At 39.3% G+C, this 26,799-nt stretch overlaps 1 protein-coding gene across 1 annotated transcript; it reads left to right on the top strand.

Moving 5' to 3' along the window:
- Window positions 1-484: 484 nt before the first annotated feature.
- CDC37L1 (cell division cycle 37 like 1) lies at window positions 485-26,799 on the top strand. Its single transcript, XM_004766182.3, has 7 exons — window positions 485-791; window positions 4,902-5,183; window positions 7,797-7,890; window positions 15,802-15,917; window positions 16,283-16,405; window positions 20,634-20,798; window positions 25,167-26,799. Exons 1-7 carry the CDS (start codon window positions 660-662, stop codon window positions 25,266-25,268), a joined length of 1,014 nt encoding a protein of 337 aa, XP_004766239.2. The 5' UTR covers window positions 485-659; the 3' UTR covers window positions 25,269-26,799.

Genomic DNA, 26,799 nt, shown 5'->3' with positions numbered 1-26,799 from the left:
AGCAGGCAGCAGCGTGGTACTGGGGAACACACACGGTGGGAGGTGAGCTCCCCGGGCTGATCGCCCGTCTTCACCTTAAACGTGTGACCTTGGGCACGCTGGGTGTTTCTCCTCAACAAAGGGCTCAACGGAAGCGCACGCCGTCAGGACTAGGGGTGCGTGGGACGCGGGCTGCCCGGGCCTGGACCGTGACCCCCCCCGACCCTCGCCAGCATTCCCGAGCCGCGCTCCTCGGGTCCTTCATCTCCCGCGCCCTCCTCCCGGCCGACTTTCGCCAACTCCTGTAGCTTGGAACTCGAAGCGGGAGAAAACTTGGCCCTGCAACGAGGACTTGCGCCTAAGTGACTCGCAGTGCCCTGAAGGGTCAACGGGCAGCGCTCAAACCCTGCAGACAAACGCCAGCCCCAGCCGCAGCCGCCGGACGCCCAGACTTGCCTCCGCGGCCCCGCCCACCAGACCGGAAATGACGCTACCGAGCGAGTCCGTCTTCTTCCGCTGTCCGCGGCCCAGGCGAGCGCGGGGTGTGCGTCGGCGTCGCGGCCAGCAGAGGGATTCTGGGTAACGGCCCCGGCCGGCTGGGGCGGCTGGCTCCGCGCAGCAGCTTCCACTCACGCCAAGTCCGTTGGCAGTGGCGGTCCTAGGGCTGGGGGCCGCCGGACATGGAGCAGCCGTGGCCGCCGCCGGGACCTTGGAGCCTCCCTCGGGCCGAGGGTGAGGCTGAGGAAGAGAGTGACTTGGACGTGTCCCCCAGTTCTCCCCGCTGCCCGCAGCTGCCGGGCGGCGGCGCGCAGGTGAGAGGGGTCCCGCGTTTGGCGAGGGGGATGGGGAGGTGTCGCCAGGCCCCCGGAGTCCCCCGTCTCTGCGACCCTGCCTGTGCCCGGCTCTGCGCTCCCCTCTCAGTCCCGCGTGTCCCGAGCTTGATGCCGTTCCACGGCTATTGTAGCATCTTCCGAGGGCTTCTGAGCGGGTCTGGCCATAGAGGTCTTCCCAGCCTCCACCTCCGCGCACACCTTTTCACCTTGGCTAGTGCCTTCCCATCCTTGGAAGACGGTCCTCCCCCTCCCCCGCCTTCACCCCACTCCTGACAGCCCCCAGATTCGGGGCGGCGGGCGCTCTAACGTTGACCCTTTGTCCCCTTGTGCGTGTCTGTCTCCGAGCGCGTTATTCCGCTGGAGGCTTGGATACTTGGGCACGGGTAACTGGAGCGGTGAACGGGGGCTGTATTTCAGTCATTCACTGAGCTCCTGACTTGAGGCAGATGTAGGACCCAATTTCACGGACTCCTGGCCCCTGAATCAAGTCGGTAAGCCTCCCTTGTGGTGCTGGTGTAAATCTGTCTCTTTAACGTGACCATTTTCCCCGTCCAGGTATATTTTAAGTTTTGCTTCACATCGTTTCCCATTGACAACATACAGACACACGTTTGCCTTTTCCTTCAGACTTTCTCCTCCGATTCCTGGTGCTCCTTGTGGTTTTCAGTCCAGCCTTCTTTCCCTCTGAAACTTACTCAAGCGGCACACCATTTAGGATTTTTCTGGGTCCTGTCTTAGGAAGTGCTTACATACTCTCATCACCTTGTCCTGGTGTTTCTCCTAATTTGAGTGTGTCTGGAAGTATATTTCAGGAAAACAGACTGAACACTAACATGTTCAGTGACATGTTAGGGGTTTCGCTCTGCCTTCTAGGCTTCTTGCAGAACGGGGTCCCTAAGAGCTTAACTGAATTAACAGTTCTTCTCTAGGCTCATCTTGCTAGCTGTTAGTGAATATGAGTTATTTAAATCGTTTGCCAATGAGTGTAAGGCCATCGGTCCTATGCCCAGTTCACCGGGCTAGTTGGCTTCACGGAAAAAAATGCTGTTTCATAACCATAGACTGTACCTCGGCCAGCCAGTCTCTGGGAAAGTGCAAGACATTTTTTAGGAGGCCAGACTGAGAGTCGATAGGTCAGTAGTCACCCCCTAATTATGGATTGCAAGTGTCATCTTTATATACAAAATGTGTTGTATGAGCATATAATGAATGTGTTACAGAGGGGAAAAAATGAACAGCAGCTGCTGTTGTCAGTTTTGAAGGCATATGGAGAGAATAAGTGGTCTCCGGAATTTCAGCGCGTTGTGGTTGAATCACAAAAGTAACCTAAGAGAAACTCTGAACTTAGAAAAAATCTAAGCTGAATAAAACCTGGCTGGCTAAGTCAGAGGAGCATGTGACTTTTGATCTGGGGGTCGTGGGTTCGAGCCCCATGTTGGGTGTGAAGATTACTTAAAAAAAAAAAAACAAACGAACAACTAAAAAAAAAATAAGTACTTTTTACTGCTGCACTTGGAATTGTAAGCTTATATAGCTGAAAGTGATTTTATGAGTAAACAGGCTTATCTTCATTAAAAATGATTTCTCTGAGATCTTGTTGCTAGTTAGTGGCAGAATTGAAACTAGACCATATACCAGACACTACCTTTGGTGTTAAGATTTGCAAAGTGATTACTAATCTTAAATTAGTTCATGTGTTTATAACCCACTTACTTGTCTTGCTGACTTTAGGACTTAAGTTTCTGGATTGCAATATTTGGAAAAAATCAAATGTTTAATTAAAATTATAAATACTTTATAATTTTGTCAAAAACAGCTCTGGTTTAATTTTACCAGACATGGGAAATCTAGATCTCTTAGTGTCATATGTGATGCATAGTTCTGATACCCAGTTAAAGTAAAATCAATTCAGAATTTAGAGATCCTGTATGAGCATTTTTAATGTAAAGTTATATTAATAAACCTAATGCCAGCAGTGTCTTTTTGAATGTATAATGTATACATAATGTATAATGTATACATAATGTATAATGTTCTTCTAAAACCATGGTGTGTTCACAGGTAAAATGTGATTTTTTTTTTCCCCCTAATCATCTCAGTGTATGTTGGATAGCTTGCTCAAATGGTCAGATGTTGTCTGTGTAGTCTGTGGAGAAGAATTTAAACATGAATTATTTTTAGAATTTAGAAATAGGATTTCTTTGTTTGATTTGAGACATAAATATTTGTTCCCACATAATTTGAAAATGCAAGGTATTTTTATTTGTCCAGATTGCTTTCTTAGTGTATCTTTGTCTTACAAAACAGATTTTATAGCTTCATTATTCTCTTTTTCCTGGCCTCTTCTTAGCATAGTTGGGCTACAGTTATTCTTGATCCTAACTAAGAGAGCAAAAAATAAAAATAAATATTTTACTTGGTTGGTTAGGGCCTTGTGGTACCTGGGCTCCAGGCCTGCTAAACGAGTAAGTCACCTGAATAGCAACAATATCCACGTCTGCCACAACATAAATCTAGGACTCCTCTGAAAAGTTGAGGCCTTGCATGCTACTTGCCTCAGAATTCTTTGCCACCACTTGTCTGTTCCAAGAAGTGGAGAATCATTTATGCATCTAAGATTTATGGAATCCTAGCCCCTCGAGAAGCTGCTGGTTGAGTAAACAAATAAGCACAGCATTCTGTGAATACACCATGAAGGAGTATGTAAACCTTGGGTCGAAGGGAAGGACTTGGAGGAAACTTCGTGGAAGTGATGCCAGAGTCTGGAATGGAGATTGGAGTTAGGGGACGAGGGGTTGTCACATTGAAGAGTAACTAGAACTGACTCGAGAGAGAGAGAGAATGGAAACGAGATCATGAACCATGCCGTGCCACAGAATTTGTGCTTTATCCCAGGACACTAAGAGTGTGTAGAATTATCAGATTTGTTTTTTGGAGAAATTACTCAAAATCTAGTGTAGTGGAGAATGGCTTCAGATGAGAAAGACTGTATTTCCATAGCTGAGGTATGAAATTGTAAAGGCTTGAGTAGTGACGCAGATTAGGGAACAAATCAAAGTAAAATTGTTCCGAAAACTTAGTTTGAAATTGATACATTTTGACTGAGAAGTCATAAAGAATGTGCCTTCAGGGACGCCTGGGTGGCTCAGTTGGTTAAGCAGCTGCCTTCGGCTCAGGTCATGATCCCAGCGTCCTGGGATCGAGTCCCACATCGGGTTCCTTGCTCAGCGGGAAGCCTGCTTCTCCCTCTGCCTGCCTGTGCTTGCTTTCTCGCTCTCCCTCTGACAAATAAATAAATAAAATCTTTAAAAAAAAAAAAAAAAAAAAGAATGTGCCTTCAGCTTTTGTTTTATGGAGTTGAAGAATATAAGAAGTTAAAGACCCATCACAGTGCTGTCAGTGTAGTGGTTCAGTAAATATTAAAACTAATTACTGTTGCTTCTGAATGGAACAGAGTCAGTCATGAGGATGGTCCAGTTTTTGGTTTTGTTTTATTTTGTTTTGTTTTTTTTTAATAATTTTGCCTATTTTGATTAGGATTAAGTTAAAGAATGTCTGTCTGACAGAGTCAGTTGTGAACAGAAACTCCACATATAAGAACTTCTCAGATCACCAGGGATTGGGATAATAAAGAAAATAGAAACCAAGAAGTAATTACTTCCAAAAAAAGGTTCTTTGCAGTGAGGAACTTCCAGAACAAAACTCTAAAGATCTGGTTTTCAGCATGTTCAGTTTTAAGGTGATGGGCTAGATTGAAGCTTTTGTTCTCATTATTCTGCTGTTTCAGGGCTAAGAAGCTATAAATCAAATATTCCTTGAGCACCAGCTATAGGCAGAACATTGGGCTAATTATCAGGCTTTTTGCTGCTGTTAGTTGTCAGGAGAGAGGCGTAGATTAACAGAGAAGCTTTTAGCATCTAGTTGATGAAAGAAGACCTGTAATATAAAAGTATAACTGCATACACAGAAGGCAGAATGCGTGTGTGCCACAAATACCGTACAGCGGTCCTTGCCTAAAAGAAAACTGAGTTGTGCTGCATAAACATACCATTGCCGCCTTCATTTCTCCCAATATTGTTTTTTACCCAGATGTATAGCCATGGAATTGAACTGGCTTGTCAAAAGCAGAAAGAGTTTGTGAAGAGCTCTGTGGCATGCAAATGGAATCTCGCCGAAGCTCAGCAAAAACTTGGTAGCTTAGCCCTGCATAACTCCGAGTCCCTGGATCAGGAACATGCCAAAGCACAAACAGCAGTGTCAGAGCTAAGGCAACGTGAAGAAGAATGGCGGCAGAAAGAGGAGGCCCTGGTGCAGAGAGAGCGGATGTGTCTGTGGAACATGGATGCCATTAGCAAGGACGTTTTTAACAAGGTACGACTTTTTATGGGATTATAATGAAAGAAGAGAAAACGGAAGTGTTTGTACAAACCAGTTGTGCATATTTGGTAACAAAGCAACAGAACCTGTGAACAGTATTCAGTTTGACAGTTTTTGGAAAGTGTTTGTTACAGAGACCTGTCTCCCCGGTAGTGCCAGTGTGGGTAGTCGTTACTATAAATCTGTGGCCGTAGCATAGCGCGCTGAATGTAAGGGTGGACTCTGGACTCACACTCAGCTTTGTCACATGCTGCTGGCTTGGTCACCCTGGGCAAGTCACTTAACATCTCTAAGCCTCACTTTCTTCAACAACATAGGGTGAGTATAAAGACTGAGCTAACTCCTTAAAAGCCCACAGGATAGGGCCAGACACATGGTAAAGCTTAGATGTTAAACGAGCTTTCCGATGTTGCTGCCAGCTTGCTGTCCGTTCCGTGACACTGATGTGTAGGTACTGCGCTTATTAGAGTCTTACACCCTTGCTTACCAGTATGTATTTAGTAAACCTCAGGTGATAGTCCAGATTGGGCATCACCAACATTACAGCACTTTTGCCAACTTAGTAGTTACTGAGAGTAGTTTCCAGTTTCTCACTGGATTATGTCGGCTTTATCCTTTGTGCTGCATCTGAGGAAGAACTGGGCAGTGAAATTCGTTTTGACTAACGTGTGAAGTAGCACTTCTTTCTATCTGTACTAAATTTTCGAAGCTGCAGGGAGAGATTGCTCCTTCGTCTAAGTCCACATTCACTTTATCTTTAACCATCATTACTCTCTAGACTTCTCGGTCCATAACATTATTTGTTTCTGTCCTAGCGTCTGCTCTCAACCCATCCTCTTAAGGGGCTTTCAATTTCCTTTCCCTGGACCAGCCCTCGTTCGGCTACAGCAACAAGGAATACACATAGGCTAAATGTACAACAGCAGTAGCACCATCAGTGCTTTATTAAATTGAGAAAAATGATGAGTACAGCTTGCTTACTGTAAAAAAAACAAGTATGTAAAATAGAATTGAAAGTCTTCCTTCACTTCCAGTTTCATTCCCAGAGATAACCACTGTTAACAGTTGTATTTTTCTAGATTTTTTAATGTGCCTGTGCCAGTTTGTATTATTTCTGCGCTGTGCACGCACACACACCAAGATCATTCTTTATCTGAATGATTCACTATCTATGTATATTGTTCCAAGGGGGCGTGTCTTCTTAGCACTTATTTCTGGTTTGCGTTTTTAGACCATAACTACTTAAAATAACTTTTTTTTTCTTCCAGAGGGAATGGTCAAAGTAGTGTTTCTTTGTTTTATAAAGTTAATGTCTCTTAACACAGTGGTCACAAAGGAAATATTTTCATTTGTCTGCTTTTAATTATTTTTATGTGTTTTTTTTTTTTTTTTAACTTAGGTTCTAACCTAGCCTACATTTATACCACAAATTAATTAGGATTATCTTTATGTTCCAGTCATTTGCTCAAAATCGTACATTGATTTTGTCTGGGAGCTTGAGACTTGAGAGGACTGGTCTAGATCTGCGCTGTCCAACTCGATAGCCACTAGTCACATGTACTATTGAGCGCTTGAAATGTGGCTAGTCCGAATTGAGATGTGCTGTAAGTGTAAAATACACACCAGATTCTGATAACTTAGTACCAAAAAAAGTAAAATATTTCATTAATAATTTTTTTGTCTTACATGTTGAAATGATCATATGTTGGATGTGTTGGGTTAAATAAATGTGTTACCGATTTCATCTGTTTCTTTTTGCTTTTTAATGTGGCTAATACAAAACTTTATATTTGTGACTTGGATTATGTTTCTATTGGACAGTGCTGGTCTAGATAGCAGGATATATAAAGGAGATGTTTCTATTTTGAAATATATAAACTTGTGTGCTTTTGAGTTATAAACTGGCAGAGAGCTAGTTTGTGATTTTTGTTTTTGGCAGTGATGATCACAAGGTTTAAATGCAATCACAGAATGTTCTGAGAAACTGTCCTGCCAGTTTTTCTGGCTACATAAAAACTTCATCTTGGTTTGCTTTATGGCTTCTTAGCTGAAAATAAGCATCTACTTAAGAGAAATCTGTACTTGATTTCAGAATCAAACTGACCTCTCCTAAGAAAAGTTTATGATAAAGGTCCATTTTAGTTTTAGGTCTTAGTGAAGAAGTTATAATAAATACATTTTACACACTTTCGAATGTCTAAGTTTATTTCCAGAGAGAACTCCAGAGATTAGGCTAGAGTTGAAAATATTTAAAGGAAAAGAATAATGTAAAATATGTATTATGCATGTAAAGGATCTTTCTGTATACTTTGGTAGGGAAATTCCATTTAACCAAAAAGTTAATTGGCACTTGGATTTTTTTTGTATGATTTCTAAAATAATCCTATAATTTTCACATGTACCATTTTAAAAAATAATGAAACTAATACAAGAAAGTTTAATTTTTTTAAAAGAGTTTAACAGATGAATTTGATAATATAATATCAGTATAATACTATACCACCTTTTTATAGTGTCTGTAGGAAGCATTGCTAGGCATTCAGTATCTGAGAAAGAATATTTGGTGAATATAAAATCTGATTTTAACTGCAAGAATTTTTTTCTTAGAGTTTTATTAATCAAGATAAAAGAAGAGAAATAGAAGATGAAGATAAATCAAAATCATTTATGCAGAAATATGAACAAAAAATCAGACATTTTGGTAAGTCCATTGCTTAGTTCCCTTCTTTTATAAAGTGTTTGCTATCAGGGCGCCTGGGTGGCTCATTTAGTAAGAGTCGACTATTGATTTCAGCTCATGTCATGATGTTGGGGTCGTAAGATTGAGTCATGGGTAGGGCTCCATGCTCAGCAGGGAATCTGCTTGAGATTCTCTCCCCCTCTCCCTCTGCCTTCCTGCTTGCTTGTGCTCTGTCAAATAAACAAATCTTAAAAAAAAAAAATAAAGTGTTTGACATCATAAATATGTGTACAAAAAGTGTATTTATAAAAGGGGGATCAAAAAGAAGATAAGTGGCAGAACTCCAGTTTCGTGGTACTTTTGGCACAGTCGTACAGCTCTTGCTGCAGACTGGTTTTGGTCATAAATAGATTGACAGTAAACTTAATTGAGAAGAGAAGCAAAATTCAGTCTATTGTTATATAATGCCGCCATCTTAAGACACAGTCTTTGTTTACTCCATAGCCTTTTTCCATCCCCAACTAGTCTTTGCTTTTGTCATTTTCCCTCTTTGCTTCCATGGCATCTGATTATTTTATGGTTATAAGATTAGCCTTCATTATTTTCAGGGTTTGGATATGTTCCTATATAATTCCTGCAGATCCTTCAACTGCAACTCAGATAAACATAGTCACAGACAGACATATACAAAGTATTGAGAAGTAGTTTTCTCTGTGGGGGAAAGATGGTGGGCTAAGGGTTGATGTGGTGAAGACTTTCCATAAGAGAGAACATCTAGGGCGCCTGGGTGGCTCAGTGGGTTAAAGCCTCTGCCTTTGGTTCAGGTCATGATCCCAGGGTCCTGGATCGAGCCCTGCATCAGGTGCACTGCTCAGTGGGGAACCTGCTTCCCCCCTCTCTCTGCCTGTTTGTGGTCTCTGTCAAAAATAAATAAAATTTTTAAAAAAGAGAGAGAGAGAACATCTTAGCTAGATTATGAAGAACACGTAGGAGTTCTACCTGTAGATAAGGGAACAGCAGCATCGTGTGCAAAGGCAGAGTCAGGAAACAACATGTTGTGATGAGTAAGCAGTGTGGTGCTGCTGGGGTCAAAATGCCACTGGAAAATGTTAGGGGTTAAGGCTCAGGCGTAATTTTTTTTTAGCCCAAGTGATATGTTAATTTCATAAACATAGCTTTTATTTGTAATATGTTAGTAAGCTTATTAAGTGGCATTTTGAAATACACTTCCAATGGTGTTCCCCCCCCCCAAGTATTTAGAATTTCATTCATCCTTCAGTTTTAGTAAGACAGTGGATAGTACTTCAGATTTTTCCTCCTTTTTATGTAGTTTATCCATAAAGGATTTATTTTTCTCATATTTCTTGTTTTAAAAGAAGCAGGCTGTGTATTCAGGTTAATTCAAGGATAGAACCTGAAGAAATGAACAAAATTTACTTTTTTATTTTTAAAAGATTTTATTTATTTATTTGTCAGAGAGAGAGTGCGTGCGCACACAAGCAAGCAGAGTGGCAGGCAGAGGCAGAGAGAGAAGCAGGCTCCACACCAAGCAAGGCGCATGACGTGGGATTTGATCCCAGGACCCTGGGATCATGACCTGAGCTGAAGGCAGCAGCCCAACCAACTGAGCCACCCAGGCGTTCCAAAAAAAGTTTACTTTTAAAAAATCTTTAAAGAGTCTTAGTTGTGATCATGTGACCTGCCCCTCCCACCTGTAGCCCTTGCTTCCTACACCTATGTGTTCCACTGCCTCTAGGGAATAGCATCATGTAGGTTGTCATCATCAGCCGGCATTCTGTAAGCTTGTTGCTTTGGAGCCATGGGAAACCTAGCAGGTGCAAAACAGTTCCCTCATTTTTGCTGTAAACTGAATGTCTTAATAAGAAACAATTTTGTGTGGGGAAAATAACCCAATCTCAACAAGGTGTTGTAACCCACCTGGCAGTGTAACTGTATTTAAGTCTTCAATAAAACATTTAACCATTCCATAAAACCTGCTTCTGGTTAATGATGTTTATAAGACCATTGAATTTCGTGAGCCTGTTGTCTTCATGTCTTTTGCTGTAAAATGAATTTCTGGGTCAAGAACTAAATGTGGTATGGTACTGAATAATTCAAATAGTAAGACCACAGATATATTCCTTGTAGAAGCATGGCAAGACCACAGGTATATTCCTTGTAGAAGCATGGCAAGACCACAGGTATATTCCTTGTAGAAGCATGGCAAGACCACAGGTATATTCCTTGTAGAAGCATGGCAAGACCACAGGTATATTCATTGTAGAAGCATGGCAAGACCACAGGTATATTCATTGTAGAAGCATGGCAAGACCACAGGTATATTCCTTGTAGAAGCATGGCAAGCAGGGAGGGCAATACCAGACCTAGAATGGGTTTGTTCAGGTGAGGAACCACTGCTTTCTACGGGGTGACATGGGACCAAGATAATCAGTCTGTTACTTGATGGCTGACTGGTCCATCCAGCACTTAGTGCCATATTTAGTTTTCAGCACTGGTTTCTGCTACTGGCACATTAGGTATTCAAAGGCTACACTGGAATCTCTTAATGGGGAGATCCCATGCCATTGAATCTCTGCATAATCTCAAGTCTGGCACCATGACCCCTGAACTTATATTTTGCAAGCAGGGAGATGGCTGAGGAAAAGGCTGACTTGACATCCACAGGTGACTAAGAAACAGTGGTTTTGCCATTGCGTGTTGGGGCCTTCCAGAGTCTTCATCTGGTAATACTAACCAGAGCCTACTGTCTTCAAAGCCAACCAAACTCCGAGATTCACGTCGTGCCTATTTCTTAATGGAAATGTACACTGGCTTTTTACTTTGGAGGAGATATCCTACTTGCCACAGCTTCTTGCATCCCCAGAAATTTCACTACAGTAGTAGGCTCCCAAATTTTCATGTGTATATTTTCCCCCACTTTCTGGCATGAGTGTATCTTACCAGGAAACCTGGATTCCTGCTACTTCCTGCTCACCAAGTTCATCAGTATGAAATGGGCTAGTAATCACATGGGATGATGAGATGATAAAAGTCTTTGTGGACTAAATTGTGGCACAGAAGTGATAGACCTTAGGTGAGATAGTGGAAGTTCAGTGCTGTTCTTGATGGGCGGAAGCAAATGTTTCTGGTATTATAAGCTGCTCATGGTAAAGGGGAAAAAGCATTTGTCAGAATTATGACTACAATAATATACTCCGAATTAAACACATTTGGAATAGCAACTGTAATTAAAACTTCCATCTGGAGGCTTTCCAAACTTAGACTGCGTTCCAGACTCTTGGAAGACCAGGGCCTGTTACATGGGGTGCTGTAAAGGGCTCCCGGGGCTCAATGCCGGTACTTCTCTGTGGTTTCAAGTGTACTGAACATTTCCATTATGGTATTTGTTGACTGTCTTATGTTACTTATGCTCTTACAATTAGGTGGACTTTACCACTTGATGATAAATGGTATGACCATACCATGGAGTATTTTGAAGCAGTGATGTCTTGATTTTTCCCCTTATATTTGTATTTATTACTTTATTTAATTCATGTTTTATAAACGTAATATACCAATTTAGCAACAAAGTCTGTTTTCTTTTAAATTTCTTTAAGTTTTAAAATTTTTTTTAAATTTCTTAAGTTTTATTCAATGTCATATACATCTTTGACATCACTTACTTAGTGATCATGTGAGTAGGTTTTCCATGATCTAGCATAGTTTTTCATGGTACATCATCTGTTCACTTCCAGCCAAAGTTAGCTATGATTTTACATTTTTGAGTCTGTAGAGTGCTGTCACTGGAAATTTTATCAAAAGCTGTAAATGTGGGATGCCTGGCTCAGTCGGTTAGGCTGCTGCCTTCCACTCGGGTCATGATCCCAGAGTCCTGGGATCAGTCCCCCAATGGGCTCCTTGTCCAACAGGGAGTCTGCTTCTCTCTCTGCCTCTGCCTGCCATTCTGCCAGCTTGTGCTCTCTCTCTCTCTCTCTGACAAATAAGTAAATAAAATCTTTAAAAAAAAAAAAAGCTGTAAATGTTTACATAAATATTATGATGGATCTTTCTCATTTGTATGGAAGGTGGATATTTTGTCTCCTCAGTGTAAGCACATACATACTGCTTTTCAAAAACACATTAATGTACTGTTTTTGAAAAACATTTACTATAAAGTAAGTACTCCTGAGTACAATGTGGAGTGACATGAATAGAAAATTCATATGTATGATAGGATTCTTGTTTTTAAGTCATTAAAAAATAAGCCCAGAAATAAGTACAATTCGAGTGTTAACATTAATTTTCTCTTATATGATTGCAGATGATTTTTCTGAATTTTTTCAAATTCTCCACAATGAATATACATCATTTTTATAATAGGAAGAAAATATTTTAAAGGGGTTTATCCTAAGAATTCAAGGATGGCTTAACATTGGAAAATTTACTAATGTGATTTACTTTATTAACAGTATATGATAGTATAACCACGGGACTTGGTGATCAGTTTGATGTGGGAGGCATGGAAATGTTTAGAGGAATTTCTAGAATTTTTGAGTGGGTGACATGGAGCCTAGGAAGCACCATAGATGGCAGGGAGAGAAAAATGGGCTTAGTTTCAAATAGATGAATTTTTGTGCAAGTCTGTGTAGAAATAGTTGGCTGGTGGTAGTAATTGAAAATATAGGAGCCCTAGACCTTAGGAAATACAGAAAATGAGGTCATTTATCTTTCATTAAGAAATTTACAACCTGGGGCGCCTGGGTGGCTCAGTGGGTTAATAAGCCTCTGCCTTTGGCCCAGGTCATGATCTCAGGGTCCTGGGATCAAGCCCTTCTTCGGGCTCTCTGCTCATCGGGGAGTCTGTTTCTCCCTCTCCCTCTGCCTGGCTCTCTGCCTACTTGTGATCTCTTTTTCTGTGTCAAATAAATAAATAAAATCTTAAAAGAAAAATTTATAACCTTTTGGGGAGATTTTTTGCAGATACAGACATTAAAGTGATTAGTATAATTTAAAAGATTCAAATCTATTACTCCGTAATTACAACACAAAGAAGAAAGGGAAATCAGTAACAATGTGTATTAGAGGACCATTTCAGGAATTGGGTGGAGTACTGAGAGTCCATGGATGGATTGGGATTTAGATGTTGAGGAAAATACATAGGTGAAAGCACATAATTTTTCAAGCATTCAGAGATTGGTTGGCTAGTTGGAATGGCTAGATTAATCTTAATCAAAGTATTTGCTATTTAATGAAAGAATGAATTGTTCCCTTTTGTGTTGATACTACCTAATGTTTACTCTGCATCAGCCACTGACCCAAGTGCCTTATATGTATTAACTCATTTAATTCTCACAGAAACCCCGAGTGAGATACTATTTTTTGCCTTATTTTATAGAAGAGGAGAGGGAGGCATAGTGATGCCTATCTCTATGGTAAGTGGAAAGGCCAGTTTTCAGACCTAAGCCGTTGATTTCCAGAGTTGACTTGCTTAGTCACCATGCTAGATTGTGCTACCTTCTATTTGTTTATAAGTTTGTTTGCAAATTTCAAAATAACATTAGTAATTTCAGCTATGTTCTGTTCCACTAAAACCATTCATTATATTTAAGTGTTTTGTTCATAAGATTCCACACTCTTTTCACAAAGGAGTGTGTGGACTACCTGTAATCTAACCTCAGTTTCATAATTATCGATTTGCATTTTTGAAATCAAGTGATGACAGGTATTTCTCAGATAAAGAAAAGCTGTGGTCAGCCTCAAGTATTAATTTTGTCTTGGGTATCAGATGGATAGCTTAAAATTTGTAACATTTAATGATGCCCTTCCTCATGATCCCTGTAAGTGTCACTAACCATTTCATACTATCCTTCCTCTAAAAGAAACCAAAATGGATAGGATTTTGGTGCCTCAGTAAGTGATGATGGAGAAGTAAAGAGAAGCAGTGTTCTCTCTGTTGGATGGTGAATAGAATTGAAAATACTGCATCTTCAGGAGTATAACAAAAGCTAATGCAAAACTGCTTCATAGGATTTATTTTATGGCTTCAGGTATAAGAAGGAAAGATATGCCTTCTTTAGATCTTAGCCCCAGAAGTTATTAGACTCTTTAAGTATACCTTGAGAAGTAGTTTTAAGTAACTTTCAAAATCATTGTTTCTCAGTATTTGAAGTGCCTTAATCGCTGTATCTAAAGTGTTGGAGAAATACTTTATAAAACTTGTAAAACTCTTTATGTGAAAATGCTAAAATGATTACTCCCTTGTTTTTTTGAATGAGGAAATCATTCACTTTCAGTTGATTCCCATGTGTTGCGCTAAATGTGGATTTCTCAGTAAGACATTTGTTCTCAGTTTTGTTCTTGTGTTCTAATGTGGAACTTTAATATATAGGAGTTCAGTTTGTGTCTAGAGGAAAGCCAAACTGTTGAGACCACCTTGTGAAATCTCCGTAATGATTCAGTGACATACAGACTTCTTTGGATGAGTCTTTTTTTTTTTTTTTTTTAATATTTTATTTCTCTATTTGAGAGAGAGAGAGAGCACAGGGGCAGAGAGAGAGGGAGAAGCAGACTCCTCACTAAGCAGGGAGCCTGATGCAGGGCTTGATCCCAGGATCTCAGGCTCATGACTTGTGCTGGAGGCAGACACTTAACCAACTGAACCACCCTAGAGCCCCTGGATTAGTCTTAAGAATCTAAAGCTAACATAGTTTAATTGGCTCAAGTGTAAGGCTTACTGAACAAAATTTAAAGCTGAACACTTTGCTGATTCCATGATGTCATTGAACTTTCCACCAAATTTCTTACTAATTTGGATAAAGATGAAGATACACGTTAAGTAATATTTGGATTAGCTTGATATTTTGAAGCAAAATGGTATCTGCTTTTAAGTATACGTAACTGATTTCGTTTTCTATATGTTATAAATATGACTAAATGATTAACATGACTGAAATGGTTAAAGTATATTTACTATTATAATACCTGCTGGATTGGTTTTCCATGCTGTCAGTGTCTGACCATATCGCCTTAGACATTTTATTTGCTTTTATTTTTTTAAAGATTTTATTTATTTATTTGACAGAGAGAGATCACAGGTAAGCAGAGAGGCAGGCAGAGAGAGAGGGGGAAGCAGGCTCCCCGCTGAGCAGAGAGCCTGATATGGGGCTCAATCCCAGGACCCTGAAATCATGACCTGAGCCGAAGGCAGTGGCTTAACCCACTGAGCCACCCAGATGCCCCTTTCTTAGACATTTTAAGTAAGTTAGAGATAATACAGTTTTTCTATTTTAGTAAGTGTTTACTAAATACAGTTTCTTGAGGTTTTGCTTTCTTTACCATCTTTCTAGTAGAAAAATTTGTATTCTGTGGATAAATAATACTGAGTTTCTTTAAATAATCTGTACTCAGTTTAGCTTAGGATGACTAGTCATCTCAGTTTGCCTGGAACATCAGGCATTTCCCAGAGGGAGGGGTTTTGGCTTTAGACCTGTCACCCTACTTTAACCTGACTAATTATCTGGAATAAAACTTAATTTGTGAACTCAGGAAGCTCTTTCCAATATATTGGGTATTGCTTTAAAAGAGTTTTATCACCACCCCTGGGTGGCTCAGTTGGTTAAGCATCTGCCTTTGGCTCAGGTCATAATCCTGGAGCCCTGCCTGGGGCTCCCTGCTCAGCAGGGAGTCTGCTTCTACCTCTGCCTCTCACCCTGCTCCTGTGTGAGTGCGCACGTGTGCGTGCTCTCCTTCTCTCAAATAAATAAATAAAATCTTTAAAAATATATAAAGGAGTTTTATCGCTTTTATTTGCTCTTTTATCATTAACAAATTGCTGTGGTGATACAAATTGTCTTTAAAGAGAATCATTTAAGATACCAGTTTTTGAGTATTTGACAGTTGTGGTTTCATTCTTTTTTTTTTTTTTTCTTTTAGGTATGTTGAGTCGATGGGATGATAGTCAGAGATTTTTATCTGACCATCCATATCTTGTATGTGAAGAGACTGCTAAATATCTTATTTTATGGTGTTTTCATCTAGAAGCTGAACAGGTATTGTGTGAGTCTTGCGTTTCTGGAACCTTAGTGGAATTCTGATTTGCTCTTTTGGTTTTTTGTTTTGTCTTTTATGTTATTTTAAATGAAAGCAGAAAGGTTATTAAATGGTAATAATAATTTTTTTGTTTTTAGATCTACTTGAGTTTCCTGTGGGAATAATTTCAGTTGTTTTAGTTAGCATATGGAAACTTTTCTCCAGTGTACTTTCTTTGCCACTTCATTTCTCTTGTTCCCACATACTATAAACCCTTTTCTTTTTTAACCTGTTGGAAAATCATGTTTTAAAATCTAAATAGTAATCACAATATTAAATACATTGTGAGAGGTATTTCTCATAATTTTCATCTCTCTGTTTTCAGAAAGGGGCTCTAATGGAACAAATAGCACATCAGGCTGTTGTAATGCAGTTTATTATGGAAATGGCCAAAAACTGTAATGTGGATCCAAGAGGGTGTTTTCGTTTATTTTTCCAGAAAGCCAAAGTAAGTAACTATTTAATTTTTTTATTTTTTTTTTTTACTATTTAATATTTTTAAATGGGAAGCTTAAGCCTTAGCTGAGATCTCTTTGGTCCATACACATCAAAGACAGCCATCTAACCAGAATGCCACAGACTGAACTCTCCATAGATACTATAGTGGGAAAAATTATATTGCTGATTTCATGCTAATTTAGAGTTAAGGGAGCTCTGTAAGAGGCTGTACTGTAGCATGCACATGAAATTGAGGCTTGTTTAAATGAATGTGTTCAGGAAAATTAGTGTTGCATCATTTATTCAGCTAACAAGTCTTGACTGTCCGCTAATGCAAGGAATGTTTTCAAGATGCTGAGGATACAGTATTGAATGGAACAAATAGTGTATCCTCCATGTATAGAACTCACAGTTTAATGAGAAATGACTTTTATAATGAAATAATAGGAAACAACCTAAAATTTCAACAACCAGAAGAATGGTTAAAAACTACATGTGGTACAAAGAATATTAGGACAACCATTAAAATTATATTTAAGAAAAAAAAATTTTTTTTAAAGCTTTTATTTATTTATTTATTTGACAGAGAGATATCACAAGTAGGCAGAGAGCCAGGCAGAGAGAGAGGGAAGCAGGCTCCCTGCTGAGCAGAGAACCCAATGGATTCGGGGCTCAATCCCAGGACCCTGAGATCATGACCTGAGTCGAAGGCAGATGCTTAACCCACTGAGCCACTCAGATACCCGTAAGAAAAATTTTTAATGATCTGAGAAAATACTTTGCTGAAAGTCGAAAGAAGTGATATATAAATAGGATGATGTTGGCCATATTAAAGAAAAATAGACACGTCTGGATTAAATACCATTTCACACTCACTAAATTAGTATTAATTAAAGAGTTATACAAGAAGTAGAGCAGTAAGATTTCATATTCACTGCTTATAGGGATATAAATTGGTACAACCACTTTGGGAAATTTCCTAGTGAAGCTGAACAAGTGTTTGCACCCAGAAATTCTCCTACGTATATGTACTAGAGAATTGATTTCTCAGCATGTGGTCCAGGGACACCCAACAGTCTTCAAGACCTGGTTTCAGGAACTCTTGAGTCAAAACTGTTTTCATAATAACAGGAAGATGTTACTTGTTACAGAAAGCAGATGTGTGAACCCAGCTGTTTTCTGTTCAGCCAGACTTGTCACTAAATATTTTTGTTTCAGAAATAGAGTTTTTTTTTTTTTAATAAAAAAAATGTTACAAATGTTAACATGTAACGAGTTTGTTGTTAGATAATATTTTTCAAATTCCTGGGTTTTAATTTCTAAAACTGTAAACATTGACAAATAATGGCCCACATAATCAGGAGCTCTTTAGTTTCCTCAGTAATTTTCAACAGTGTGAAGGGAGTCCTGAGACCATCAAGTTTGAAAAGAACTGCTGCCTTTGAGAAGCTCTTTTTTTTTTTTTTTTAAAGATTTTATTTATTTATTTGACAGAGAGAGATCACAAGTAGGCAGAGAGGCAGGCAGAGAGAGAGGAGGAAGCAGGCCCCCTGCCGAGCAGAGAGCCCGATGCGGGACTCGATCCCAGGACCCTGAGATCATGACCTGAGCCGAAGGCAGCGGCTTAACCCACTGAGCCACCCAGGCGCCCTGAGAAGCTCTTATACACGTGCACCACATACCATAATGTTCATAGTAGAATTATTCATAGTTGCAAAAAGGCTGGGAGCAACCCAAGTGTCTGTTGACAGTGGGATGAATGGGATATTCATATGGGTAAATATTAACCAGCATTACTGTGGATGAAAAAACAGAGTGTGGGGGAAAAAACAAGTCACAGAATGATTTATCTAGTATCTTTTAAAAAATATTCTGTATTCTTGGAGCACCTGGGTAGCTTAGTGGGTTAAGTGGGTCCTGGGATCAAGCCCCGCATCGGGCTCTCTGCTTCGCTGGGAGCCTGCTTCCCCCTCTCTCTGCCTGCCTCTCTGCCTGCTTGTGATATCTCTCTCTCTCTGTCAAATAAATAAAATCTTTAAAAAAAATTCTATATTCTTTATGAAGTTGCAAAACAAGCAGAACTAAATAATATATAGTCGAAGGGTACATAAGTAAGCAGTAAAACCAAAGAGGCAAAAGAGTGACTTTTTAAGAAGAAAGTAACCTTAGAGAAGGGAGAAGAAATGCTCTTGGGAATTGATTTGTAAGACGCTAGTAATAATCCATTTCCTAATTTGTTATGGGTACATAGTGCGGTTTTGCCTAGTAAAGTACATATGTATTTTACATTTTTTTGCATATAATACATTTTGGCATACACAATTAGACGTTAGAAGGAAATTTACCAAAAGTTTAACTTTGATTATTCTTGGGTGGTATAATTACATGTGACACTCTATTTTATAAAGAGGAAAAAATGTATGAAGTTAAATGTATTTTAAATTTTAAAAAATGGGGGCACCTGGGTGGCTCAGTGGGTTAAAGCCTCCGCCTTCGGTTCAGGTCATGATCTCAGGGTCCTGGGATCAAGCCTCACATCGGGCTCTCTGATCAGCCACGAGCCTACTTCCCTCTCTCTCTCTGCCTACCTCTCTGCCTACTTGTAATCTCTGTCTCTCTGTGTCAAATAAATAGTAGTTCTACCTTAGATGTTGTAAATGCTTCTAAAGTGCAGCCTAAATACGAAACTTTCCCAAAACAGTAAGTTTTAATGAGTAAATGATTGACTTGGTATTTTAGTTAGGCTTCTAATGACTATTTTAAATGTTCACTTGACACACAGGCGTAATAAAAACCATACTTAGTTCTTCACCTTACATGATTGGATATGTTCGAACTAGTGCATATTAATAGGATAATGGAACATAGCCAACCTATGTCTAGGCTTTGAAATTTACTTTGTCAAAATAGAACTGAGAAGTCTTTAATCTTAGCATTGTGTTCTTAACAATTTTTTTAAAATTAAGGAATGACTAACTTTCATGGTACTTATTACTTTGTGCCAGGTACTATTCTAGGCAGTTTACATGGATTAAGTCATTAAATCCTCATATGATTTTATGAGGGTTATTATTTCTATTTTATAAGTTAGGAAATTAGCATAGAAAATAGGTCTCTTAAAGCAAAAATTAGTCAGGTCTCTCTAGATGTAAATCCCCAGGCCTTCAGCCTGCAATAAAGCTGGCAGCCGTGCCCCTTGGCTCCTCTCATAGTTTGTTGCATAACCATTTGAGAAGGATTACTTCTGGATTTGAAGGCTAATATCCTGTATGTCTATATGAGTACCATATATTGATTAAAGTGAAATGTTATAATATAGTTAAGGAAACTTGCTAAATTCATAAAAGGTAGAATGCAGCACAGAATATTGTCTGTGTGATTTGTATAGATACTGATGTTAATAACCAACTCACAGGTTTTAATTGATTACATAATCTAAACTACATTAAAGAAAAAATAGCATTCCACACAAATGGGCCCAGTGACACTATGGAATGAGATTTTGACAAAAATCTCTTCCGTCACCTGAACTTAAAGCCTGAAGTCCTATTAGTGTAGAATAAGTGTTGTGTCATTCCTTATCTGCAGAGGAAACTAAGTGGAGGCTACTGCCAGTTAGGTGTTTTACATCAAGAATCTTGATTGTGTTCTACATCACTGGAGGGAGGTCCTCTGCTGCAACACAACACTCTTTATACCTTTTTCTCTCCGTAATGCTGAAAAGGTATTTGCTTCACTAAAACACCAAGGTACTTACAGAATGGAATCAAATGTTTATTTTATTTGGTTTTCGTGGTTTTACAGATAGGGAGGATAGAGCTGGAGATTTATAGAAACTGCTAATAGTGCCCTATCATTATTCGATGGAGAGTATCCTGTGGTTGTTGCTTGACAATGTGAGAGGTTAAATGAGAACTGTTTTGGATCCTGTTAAGAATCAAGAGAAATTCAGAGAATTCCTACTTTTGTTGTATTTGTGTGTATACATATGTATTTGTGTGTGTGTTTATATATTTGTTTTATCTTACTGGAGCAGAGGGAAGTGGAGCAAACCAATAATTTTCCTCTAAAACAGGGAGTATGCACAAATCTGACGGGGATCTTGGTGCTGTCTACGGACATGTAAACTACTCATCTTCTCCTTACTTCCTCCATTTCAGATGTGATACGTTTGTTAGAATTTACTGTGCGGTCTGGAAGTCTTGAAAAACAGAGTCTTTGTCTTATGTGTTTTCCAGGCAGAGGAAGAAGGTTATTTTGAAGCATTCAAAAATGAACTTGAAGCTTTCAAGTCAAGAGTCCGACTTTATTCTCGATCACCAAGTTTTCAACCTATGACAGTTCAGAATCATGTGCCCCATTCTAATGTGGGATCTATAGGTTTGTTAGAATCCTTACCACAGGTAAGTTGGAAAAGTAAATACTTGTTTTGTTTTGTTTGTAAAGATTTATTTATTTATCTGTCAGAGAGAAAACTAGCAACATGTACAAGCAGGGGTGCAGCAGGCAGAGGGAGAAGCAGGCTCCCCACCAATCAAGGAGCCTGATGTGGGACTCAATCCCAGGACTCTGGGATCACAACCTGAGCCCAAGGCAGATGCTTACCCAACTGGGCCACCCAGGCGCCCCTATTATTTGTTCGTAAATGTGTTCATATAATTTTTGTTCCTTTATACTACTCTTTGTTCTTACATGGGATGTATATGGGATCATTCTAAATATTCTTGCCTCAGAAGAAAACTCTCATTTCATGCCGTGTTTTGGCACTAAGTCTCTTGGCATCTCTTGGCACCAGATTCCATTCACATAATATAGAAGAGATAAGTTGTACCTAAGCACTCTCAAAGGCAGGTGTTACCTCTTGATCATCTCAATCATGAACTTTTTAAGATGGCTCCTGGGGAACATCTCTTTCTTAGCAAACTATACTGTTAAGTATTTTCTGGGTTGGGGGCGCCTGGGTGAGGCAGTCAGATGAGTGCCCAACTCTTGGTTTTGGCTTGGGTCATAATCTTGGGGTCATGGGTTGGAGCTGGACATCAGTGTGGAGTCTGCTGAAGTTTTTTTTTCTCTCTCTCTGTCCCACCCCCTAACCCACTGTACACTTGCACAGGCTCTCAGTCTTAAATAAAAAATTTTATTGGACTTTTTTTGAAAATCCAATTTTGGAATCCAAAAAATTGGAGGGAAAAAAAATTTTTCTTAGGATGAATTAGCTTCAGAGCATATATCCAAGTGGGAACCAAGGTAATTTGTTCCATGAGTTTATTTAGTATTACATTATGAAATGTTGGTGTTGCCTGCCAGAGGTAACATTTTTAATACATTAATGCACCTTCTGCTAACCTGCTCTTGCTAGTAATGTCCACCAACCATTTGAGCCTCTGCTGCGAGATCTAGATAAAGCTGTGTTTCTAGCATGCTAGAAACATGACAGGGGTTTTGTCAGAAGATTTAAATTACCACTAGAAAGTTGCTGCCCATGTTGATTTTAGTAGTGTTTTAATTGAGCCCAGTCATCCCTCATTTCCAGACACCAAGATTCTGAGACTAGCTTTAGCCAGTTCAGTCTGTTGCCTACACAGTGAAAAGGGCAGACTCAGTCAGGAGACAATGTGAAGAGAACCCTGTAGTTTTAAACTCATAAAATGGTAGGATTGAGATTTTCAATATCTACAGCTTATGTCTCTATAATTTCATCATTTGCATTACATAAGTCATAGGCCAAAGCGACAATTAAGAAAAGCAATTGATAACTCAGAAAAGAAATTGATTCAACTCAGCCAAAAATCCTAATTCTCAAGGATAGAAATAATCAAGGTCTTGATTTTTACATAATTAGTAACACTTCCCCTCATTTATATATATTAGTGGTATTCCCCCTCCATTTATCCTACGGAGTATCTCTTAATGCTCTTTAAGTATAATAATGATTTTCTTTTCCATTCTTTGAGAAATAACCCATATATAACTAGTCTTTCCAAGGGAATTTTATGACTGTGGGACAGTATCAAGTTCAATATATAAACCTATAATTAAGATATCACGGAAGGAATACAAAGGAAAAAAGAGACTTTGACAGATGTTACTGGTTCTAAACAGAAGAGGGAAAAGATACCCGTTAAAATATCCCAAGCAGCCTGTATTATCAACAAATTGCTTCTGGTTTGAGAGAAGTAAGTTCTTACTGCACATAGCAGATAGCTGCCGAGACTGCTGCATGGCTTCCCTTGGCGAAATGGGGTTGGGGCTATACAGTTTTGAAGCTTTAAAGTGGCGGGTATTTTCAGGATTGTTCAGACTTGATTCATTTGGGCTAATCCCTCGTGGTTGGAGACGTTGAGCATCCCGGTCTAGCCCTCCTGAGGGAGAGCAGGCTGGATAAAATTTCCGCTAGATGAACAGACGGCCTAGACTGGGTGATGGGAGGCTTTGGGAGAAAAGCTTTACCCTAATTATATCCCATTTTTATTGTATCACTTTATTGATTATAAAACACTTTGACAGGTTGTTTCATTTCATCTTCTCAAAAGCCCTCTGATTCATTTTCATTCATTTTTATGGCTGAATAAACTGCAGCTCAGGGAGGTGAGCAGTTCGCCTGAATGACGAGGCTGACCCCCAGGCCTGGGGGTCTGTCCTCCTTGACCGCTCGCTCACCGGCGCGAAGATCGCTGCCGGAGCACGTGCTGGGCACGGGGCAGGAGACACAATCATGCGCTCCTCCAGAGAACTAGGGGCCGGGGTGAGAAATGGGTTGAGAATGCTGCTAGATGAAACGATGGGGGTAATTAGTGGCATCTAAGTGTGACTAGGTTAGGCATGTTGATTGCTTTTTGCTTTCATTGTCAGAAAAGTCTTAGCCCTGTTTCTTTGGAGAATGGGATAATGTAATGAGAGCTTAGTAATTTTTTATAAAACTTAAATTGGCATAACACTTAAGCTTTTTTTTTTTTTTTTCAGTTGACAACAATCTTAAGCAAATACCATCTTTCTTAGTTTGAGAGAACCAAACCAAGGCCTCTTGGACAGAGGTGTTGTAACAGTTACCTTAGGCTTATCCTATAGATGAGCTTTCAATTTTATTAAATTGTGATGAGGAGGGGCACCTAGGTGGCTCATTTGTTAAGTGGGTCATGACCCTGGAGTCCTGGGATTCAGTCCCTTCCTGCTCAGCCGGAAGCCTGCTTCTCCCTCTCCCTCCGCGCCCCCCAGCCTGTGTTCCTGCTCTCTTTGTCTCTGTCATTAAAAAAAAAAAATCTTGGCGCGCCTGGGTGGCTCAGTGGGTTAAGCCACTGCCTTCGACTCAGGTCATGGTCTCAGTGTCCTGGGATTGAGCCCTACATCATGTTCTCTCCTCAGCAGGGAGCCTGCTTCCCCCCCCCCCCGCCTGCTGCTCTGCCTACTTGTGATCTCTCTCTCTCTCTAATAAATTAAAAAAAAAAAAATCTTTAAAGAAAATAATCTTGAGTAGTTTTCTCTGTAGGGACTGCATTACATTGGTGGTAGAGGTAGGGTTAGAACTGAGGTCCAGGGGGCCCTGGGTGGCTCAGTGGGTTAGGCCTCTGCCTTCGGCTCAAGTCATGATCTCAGGGTCCTGGGATCAAACCCTGCATCACGTTCTCTACTCAGCAGGGAGCCTGCTCTCCCTGCCTCTCTGCCTGCTTGTGATCTCTCTCTCTTTCAAATAAATAAATAGAATCTTTAAAAAAAAAAAAAAAAAAGTAAGAGCTGAAGTCCCGCATTGCTGTAGTATTCTGGACCTCAGTTATTGGGACCACTGCCTTCATCACCACTTGATGGGAAATAATCTGGCTTCTCATTAGCTTCTGGACTTTTACAAATAATGGAATTACAACATATTGTACTTGATTAAAAGAGAATCTTTTGAAAACCATGCCTCCCTTTGGGATGGTTAAGTTTAAAACATCTATCCCGTTTGGACTCTTTTCCTCATTGGTGTTCATTAAATACAATAAACAAATGAAACCAGGTGATAATGGTGGTAAAACTGAGTAGCTAACAGATATTCGGAACAACTGAATAGATAAAATTGAAGGTCCTGGGTCTTAAGGGCTTATGTCCCTGGTCATGGTGCTTTAGTAAATAATAGTTTTATTCCTAGCTTTAGAAATACAGATATTTATGAGTTTAAAAAATAAAGAAAATCCAAATTAAAATGTTCTTTTATTCTCAAGTTTTAAAATATGGATCTAAGTACCTCTCAAAAGATTGATTTCTCACTTGAGTTTGTTTTTAACCTTTGAAAAACCAAAATAGACTCTGAAGGTAGCTGTAATTTTTATTTGGTAAGTGCATTTTTTCCCTTTTCAAGTATTTTGCATTTTTTAATATTTACTGTGGTTAGATAGTAATTTTCAAAATGCATTGCCACCTTAAAGCCATACTTATCTTTTAAATTGTCAGTTGCTTTGTACATACAATTATGTGGAAGATGTACCCCTATGTGATTAAATAATTTAAATTGCGAGCTTTGTTAAAAGGAAGAAAAGGTGTTTATCCCAGTTTCATTTCTTACATATATCTTTCTGTTTTTGTCACACCCTCTTTGATCAAGTGGTCCAGTCTGTTTTCTTTGTACTTGGGTTTCAACTCAAGTTTGTTTTCGGGGTCCATATTCTTTACTCCTACTTTACTTTTGCCATACTGCTGAGACAGAGACTGTGGGAAACTGAGTATGTAATTGTGTACTGTGGCATAAAACTAGTATCCATTGTTTCTTCCTTATATTCTTGTTTTTTTCTTTCCAGAATCCAGATTATCTTCAGTATTCTGTCAATACAGCTCTCTGCAGTTTAAACTCAGTGGTACATAAAGAAGATGATGAATCCAAAATGATGGACACTGTATGATTTGGTTAAGACTGCTGAGGCCAAGTGCTATTTTGTTACAAGAAAGGAAGAACTTGGCTATTTTCTTGACACTTTCATGGGTGCTGCACTTTATTTTTGTTCGGTTTTGATGGGAGGGGAAATAAGAGTACTGAAACGTTTTGTAAAATTTTTTTATGTGCTGCTAGGTTTTTTGTTTGTTTGTTTGTTTGGGAAGAGAGGAGTGGTCCCGTATGTTGCAGGAAGTCAAACTGGACTCTTTTTTTTTTTGGCTACTAAATTTGCCTTTAATCTTATTGTTCTCAGTTTTGGAATCAAAGTATTAAAATCTGCACAAATGCAATGTTTACAAGAACTGGTTGATTCTAGGAGGCATCTGCTACAGTCTCTTTTTATGTGGATATGTACATGTCCTACTCTACAAAAATGATTAAAGATAAAAATGTACTTGTATCCTACTGCAAATTTCGCTGTCAGGTCTGGTGTTGCATCATAGTAAAAGCAATAAATCAGTAGTTGATAATCTACTTTACTAAATAAGCTGGGTGGTAAAAATTAAAACGAAGTCTTTTCCCTTTAAAATAATACTACATTTGTATTTTCGACACCTTCAGTTAAATCCTTGACTATAATATCATTTTTATATGGATACTGACTTTATCCCCTGTGTATTCTCAAAACTGTATTACTTAGAAGTTAATTTTACTCTGTTGACTTTTTAATATTAAGGGTTATAGTAATATAAAAAGTGATAAACCTAATACAGATTTTTTTTAGTAAGACCCAAGTTCGAGCTCACTCTTAATTTCTTTACTTGACATAGTCTGGGATCTCTCAGGGAACAAGTTTTAAAAAGAATACTAATGGCCTGGAAGAACAAATAGGAGCATAATCTGATTTTTAAAATCGTGGTTGTTTCATTCTGATGTAGCCCAAGGACTTTTTTAAAAGGCAGGAGAAATCTTGACCCAACTGCCTCAAGCTGCCAACTCCTTACTTCTAAGAATCTGGTGATCGTTGTCAGTAATGATGGCTTTTACTACATTTGTCATTTCTGTCATTAGGTCAGTTACCATAGAATGCTTCTGAGCTTTACTACTTCCCATAGAATTCATTTCAGATGTGCCAGGGTGTTTGAGGTTTCATTTGGAGTTAGACGACTGTGCTAATTATGCTATTATCCTTATTACTGAGGGTTCATCTTCTGACTTAGGGGAACATGGGCTTTCGTATGTACTGAGTATAGTCTTTGACTCAGTCCCATTGAGAGTAGCAGCACACATTTGGAAGACAGCTCACTGGGATTGGGAGTTCGTGTCTCAATGAGAAACCAAATAATGCTAAGGGACCCATACGGTGATCAGACCCGTGACCGTGGCCTCATTTGCACCTTGTGTTCACTGAGGTGATACGGCACGTGATACCCATAGGAATGGACTGGAATTACTGAATCATACTTCTGTAACATCACAATCTTCCTGGTTTTCAGAATAAAACTTTTTGTGCTTTTGATAAAAATATATACTCTATAATAAAATGTTTGACTAATTTA

Source organism: Mustela putorius, unplaced genomic scaffold (genome assembly GCF_011764305.1).
Source record: "Mustela putorius furo isolate JIRA1106 unplaced genomic scaffold, ASM1176430v1.1 tig00003854_pilon_pilon_pilon, whole genome shotgun sequence".
Taxonomy (NCBI): domain Eukaryota; kingdom Metazoa; phylum Chordata; class Mammalia; order Carnivora; family Mustelidae; genus Mustela; species Mustela putorius.
This window is presented reverse-complemented; position numbering and strand designations above follow the sequence as displayed.

Bases quoted from the DNA above. Each gene is read 5' to 3' on its own strand.
- CDC37L1 (XM_004766182.3), top strand. From the start codon at position 660: ATGGAGCAGCCGTGGCCGCCGCCGGGACCTTGGAGCCTCCCTCGGGCC. The intron at 792-4,901 runs GTGAGAGGGGTC...TTTTTTACCCAG, and splicing joins TGCCGGGCGGCGGCGCGCAG to ATGTATAGCCATGGAATTGA. The intron at 20,799-25,166 runs GTAAGTTGGAAA...TTTTCTTTCCAG, and splicing joins TGTTAGAATCCTTACCACAG to AATCCAGATTATCTTCAGTA.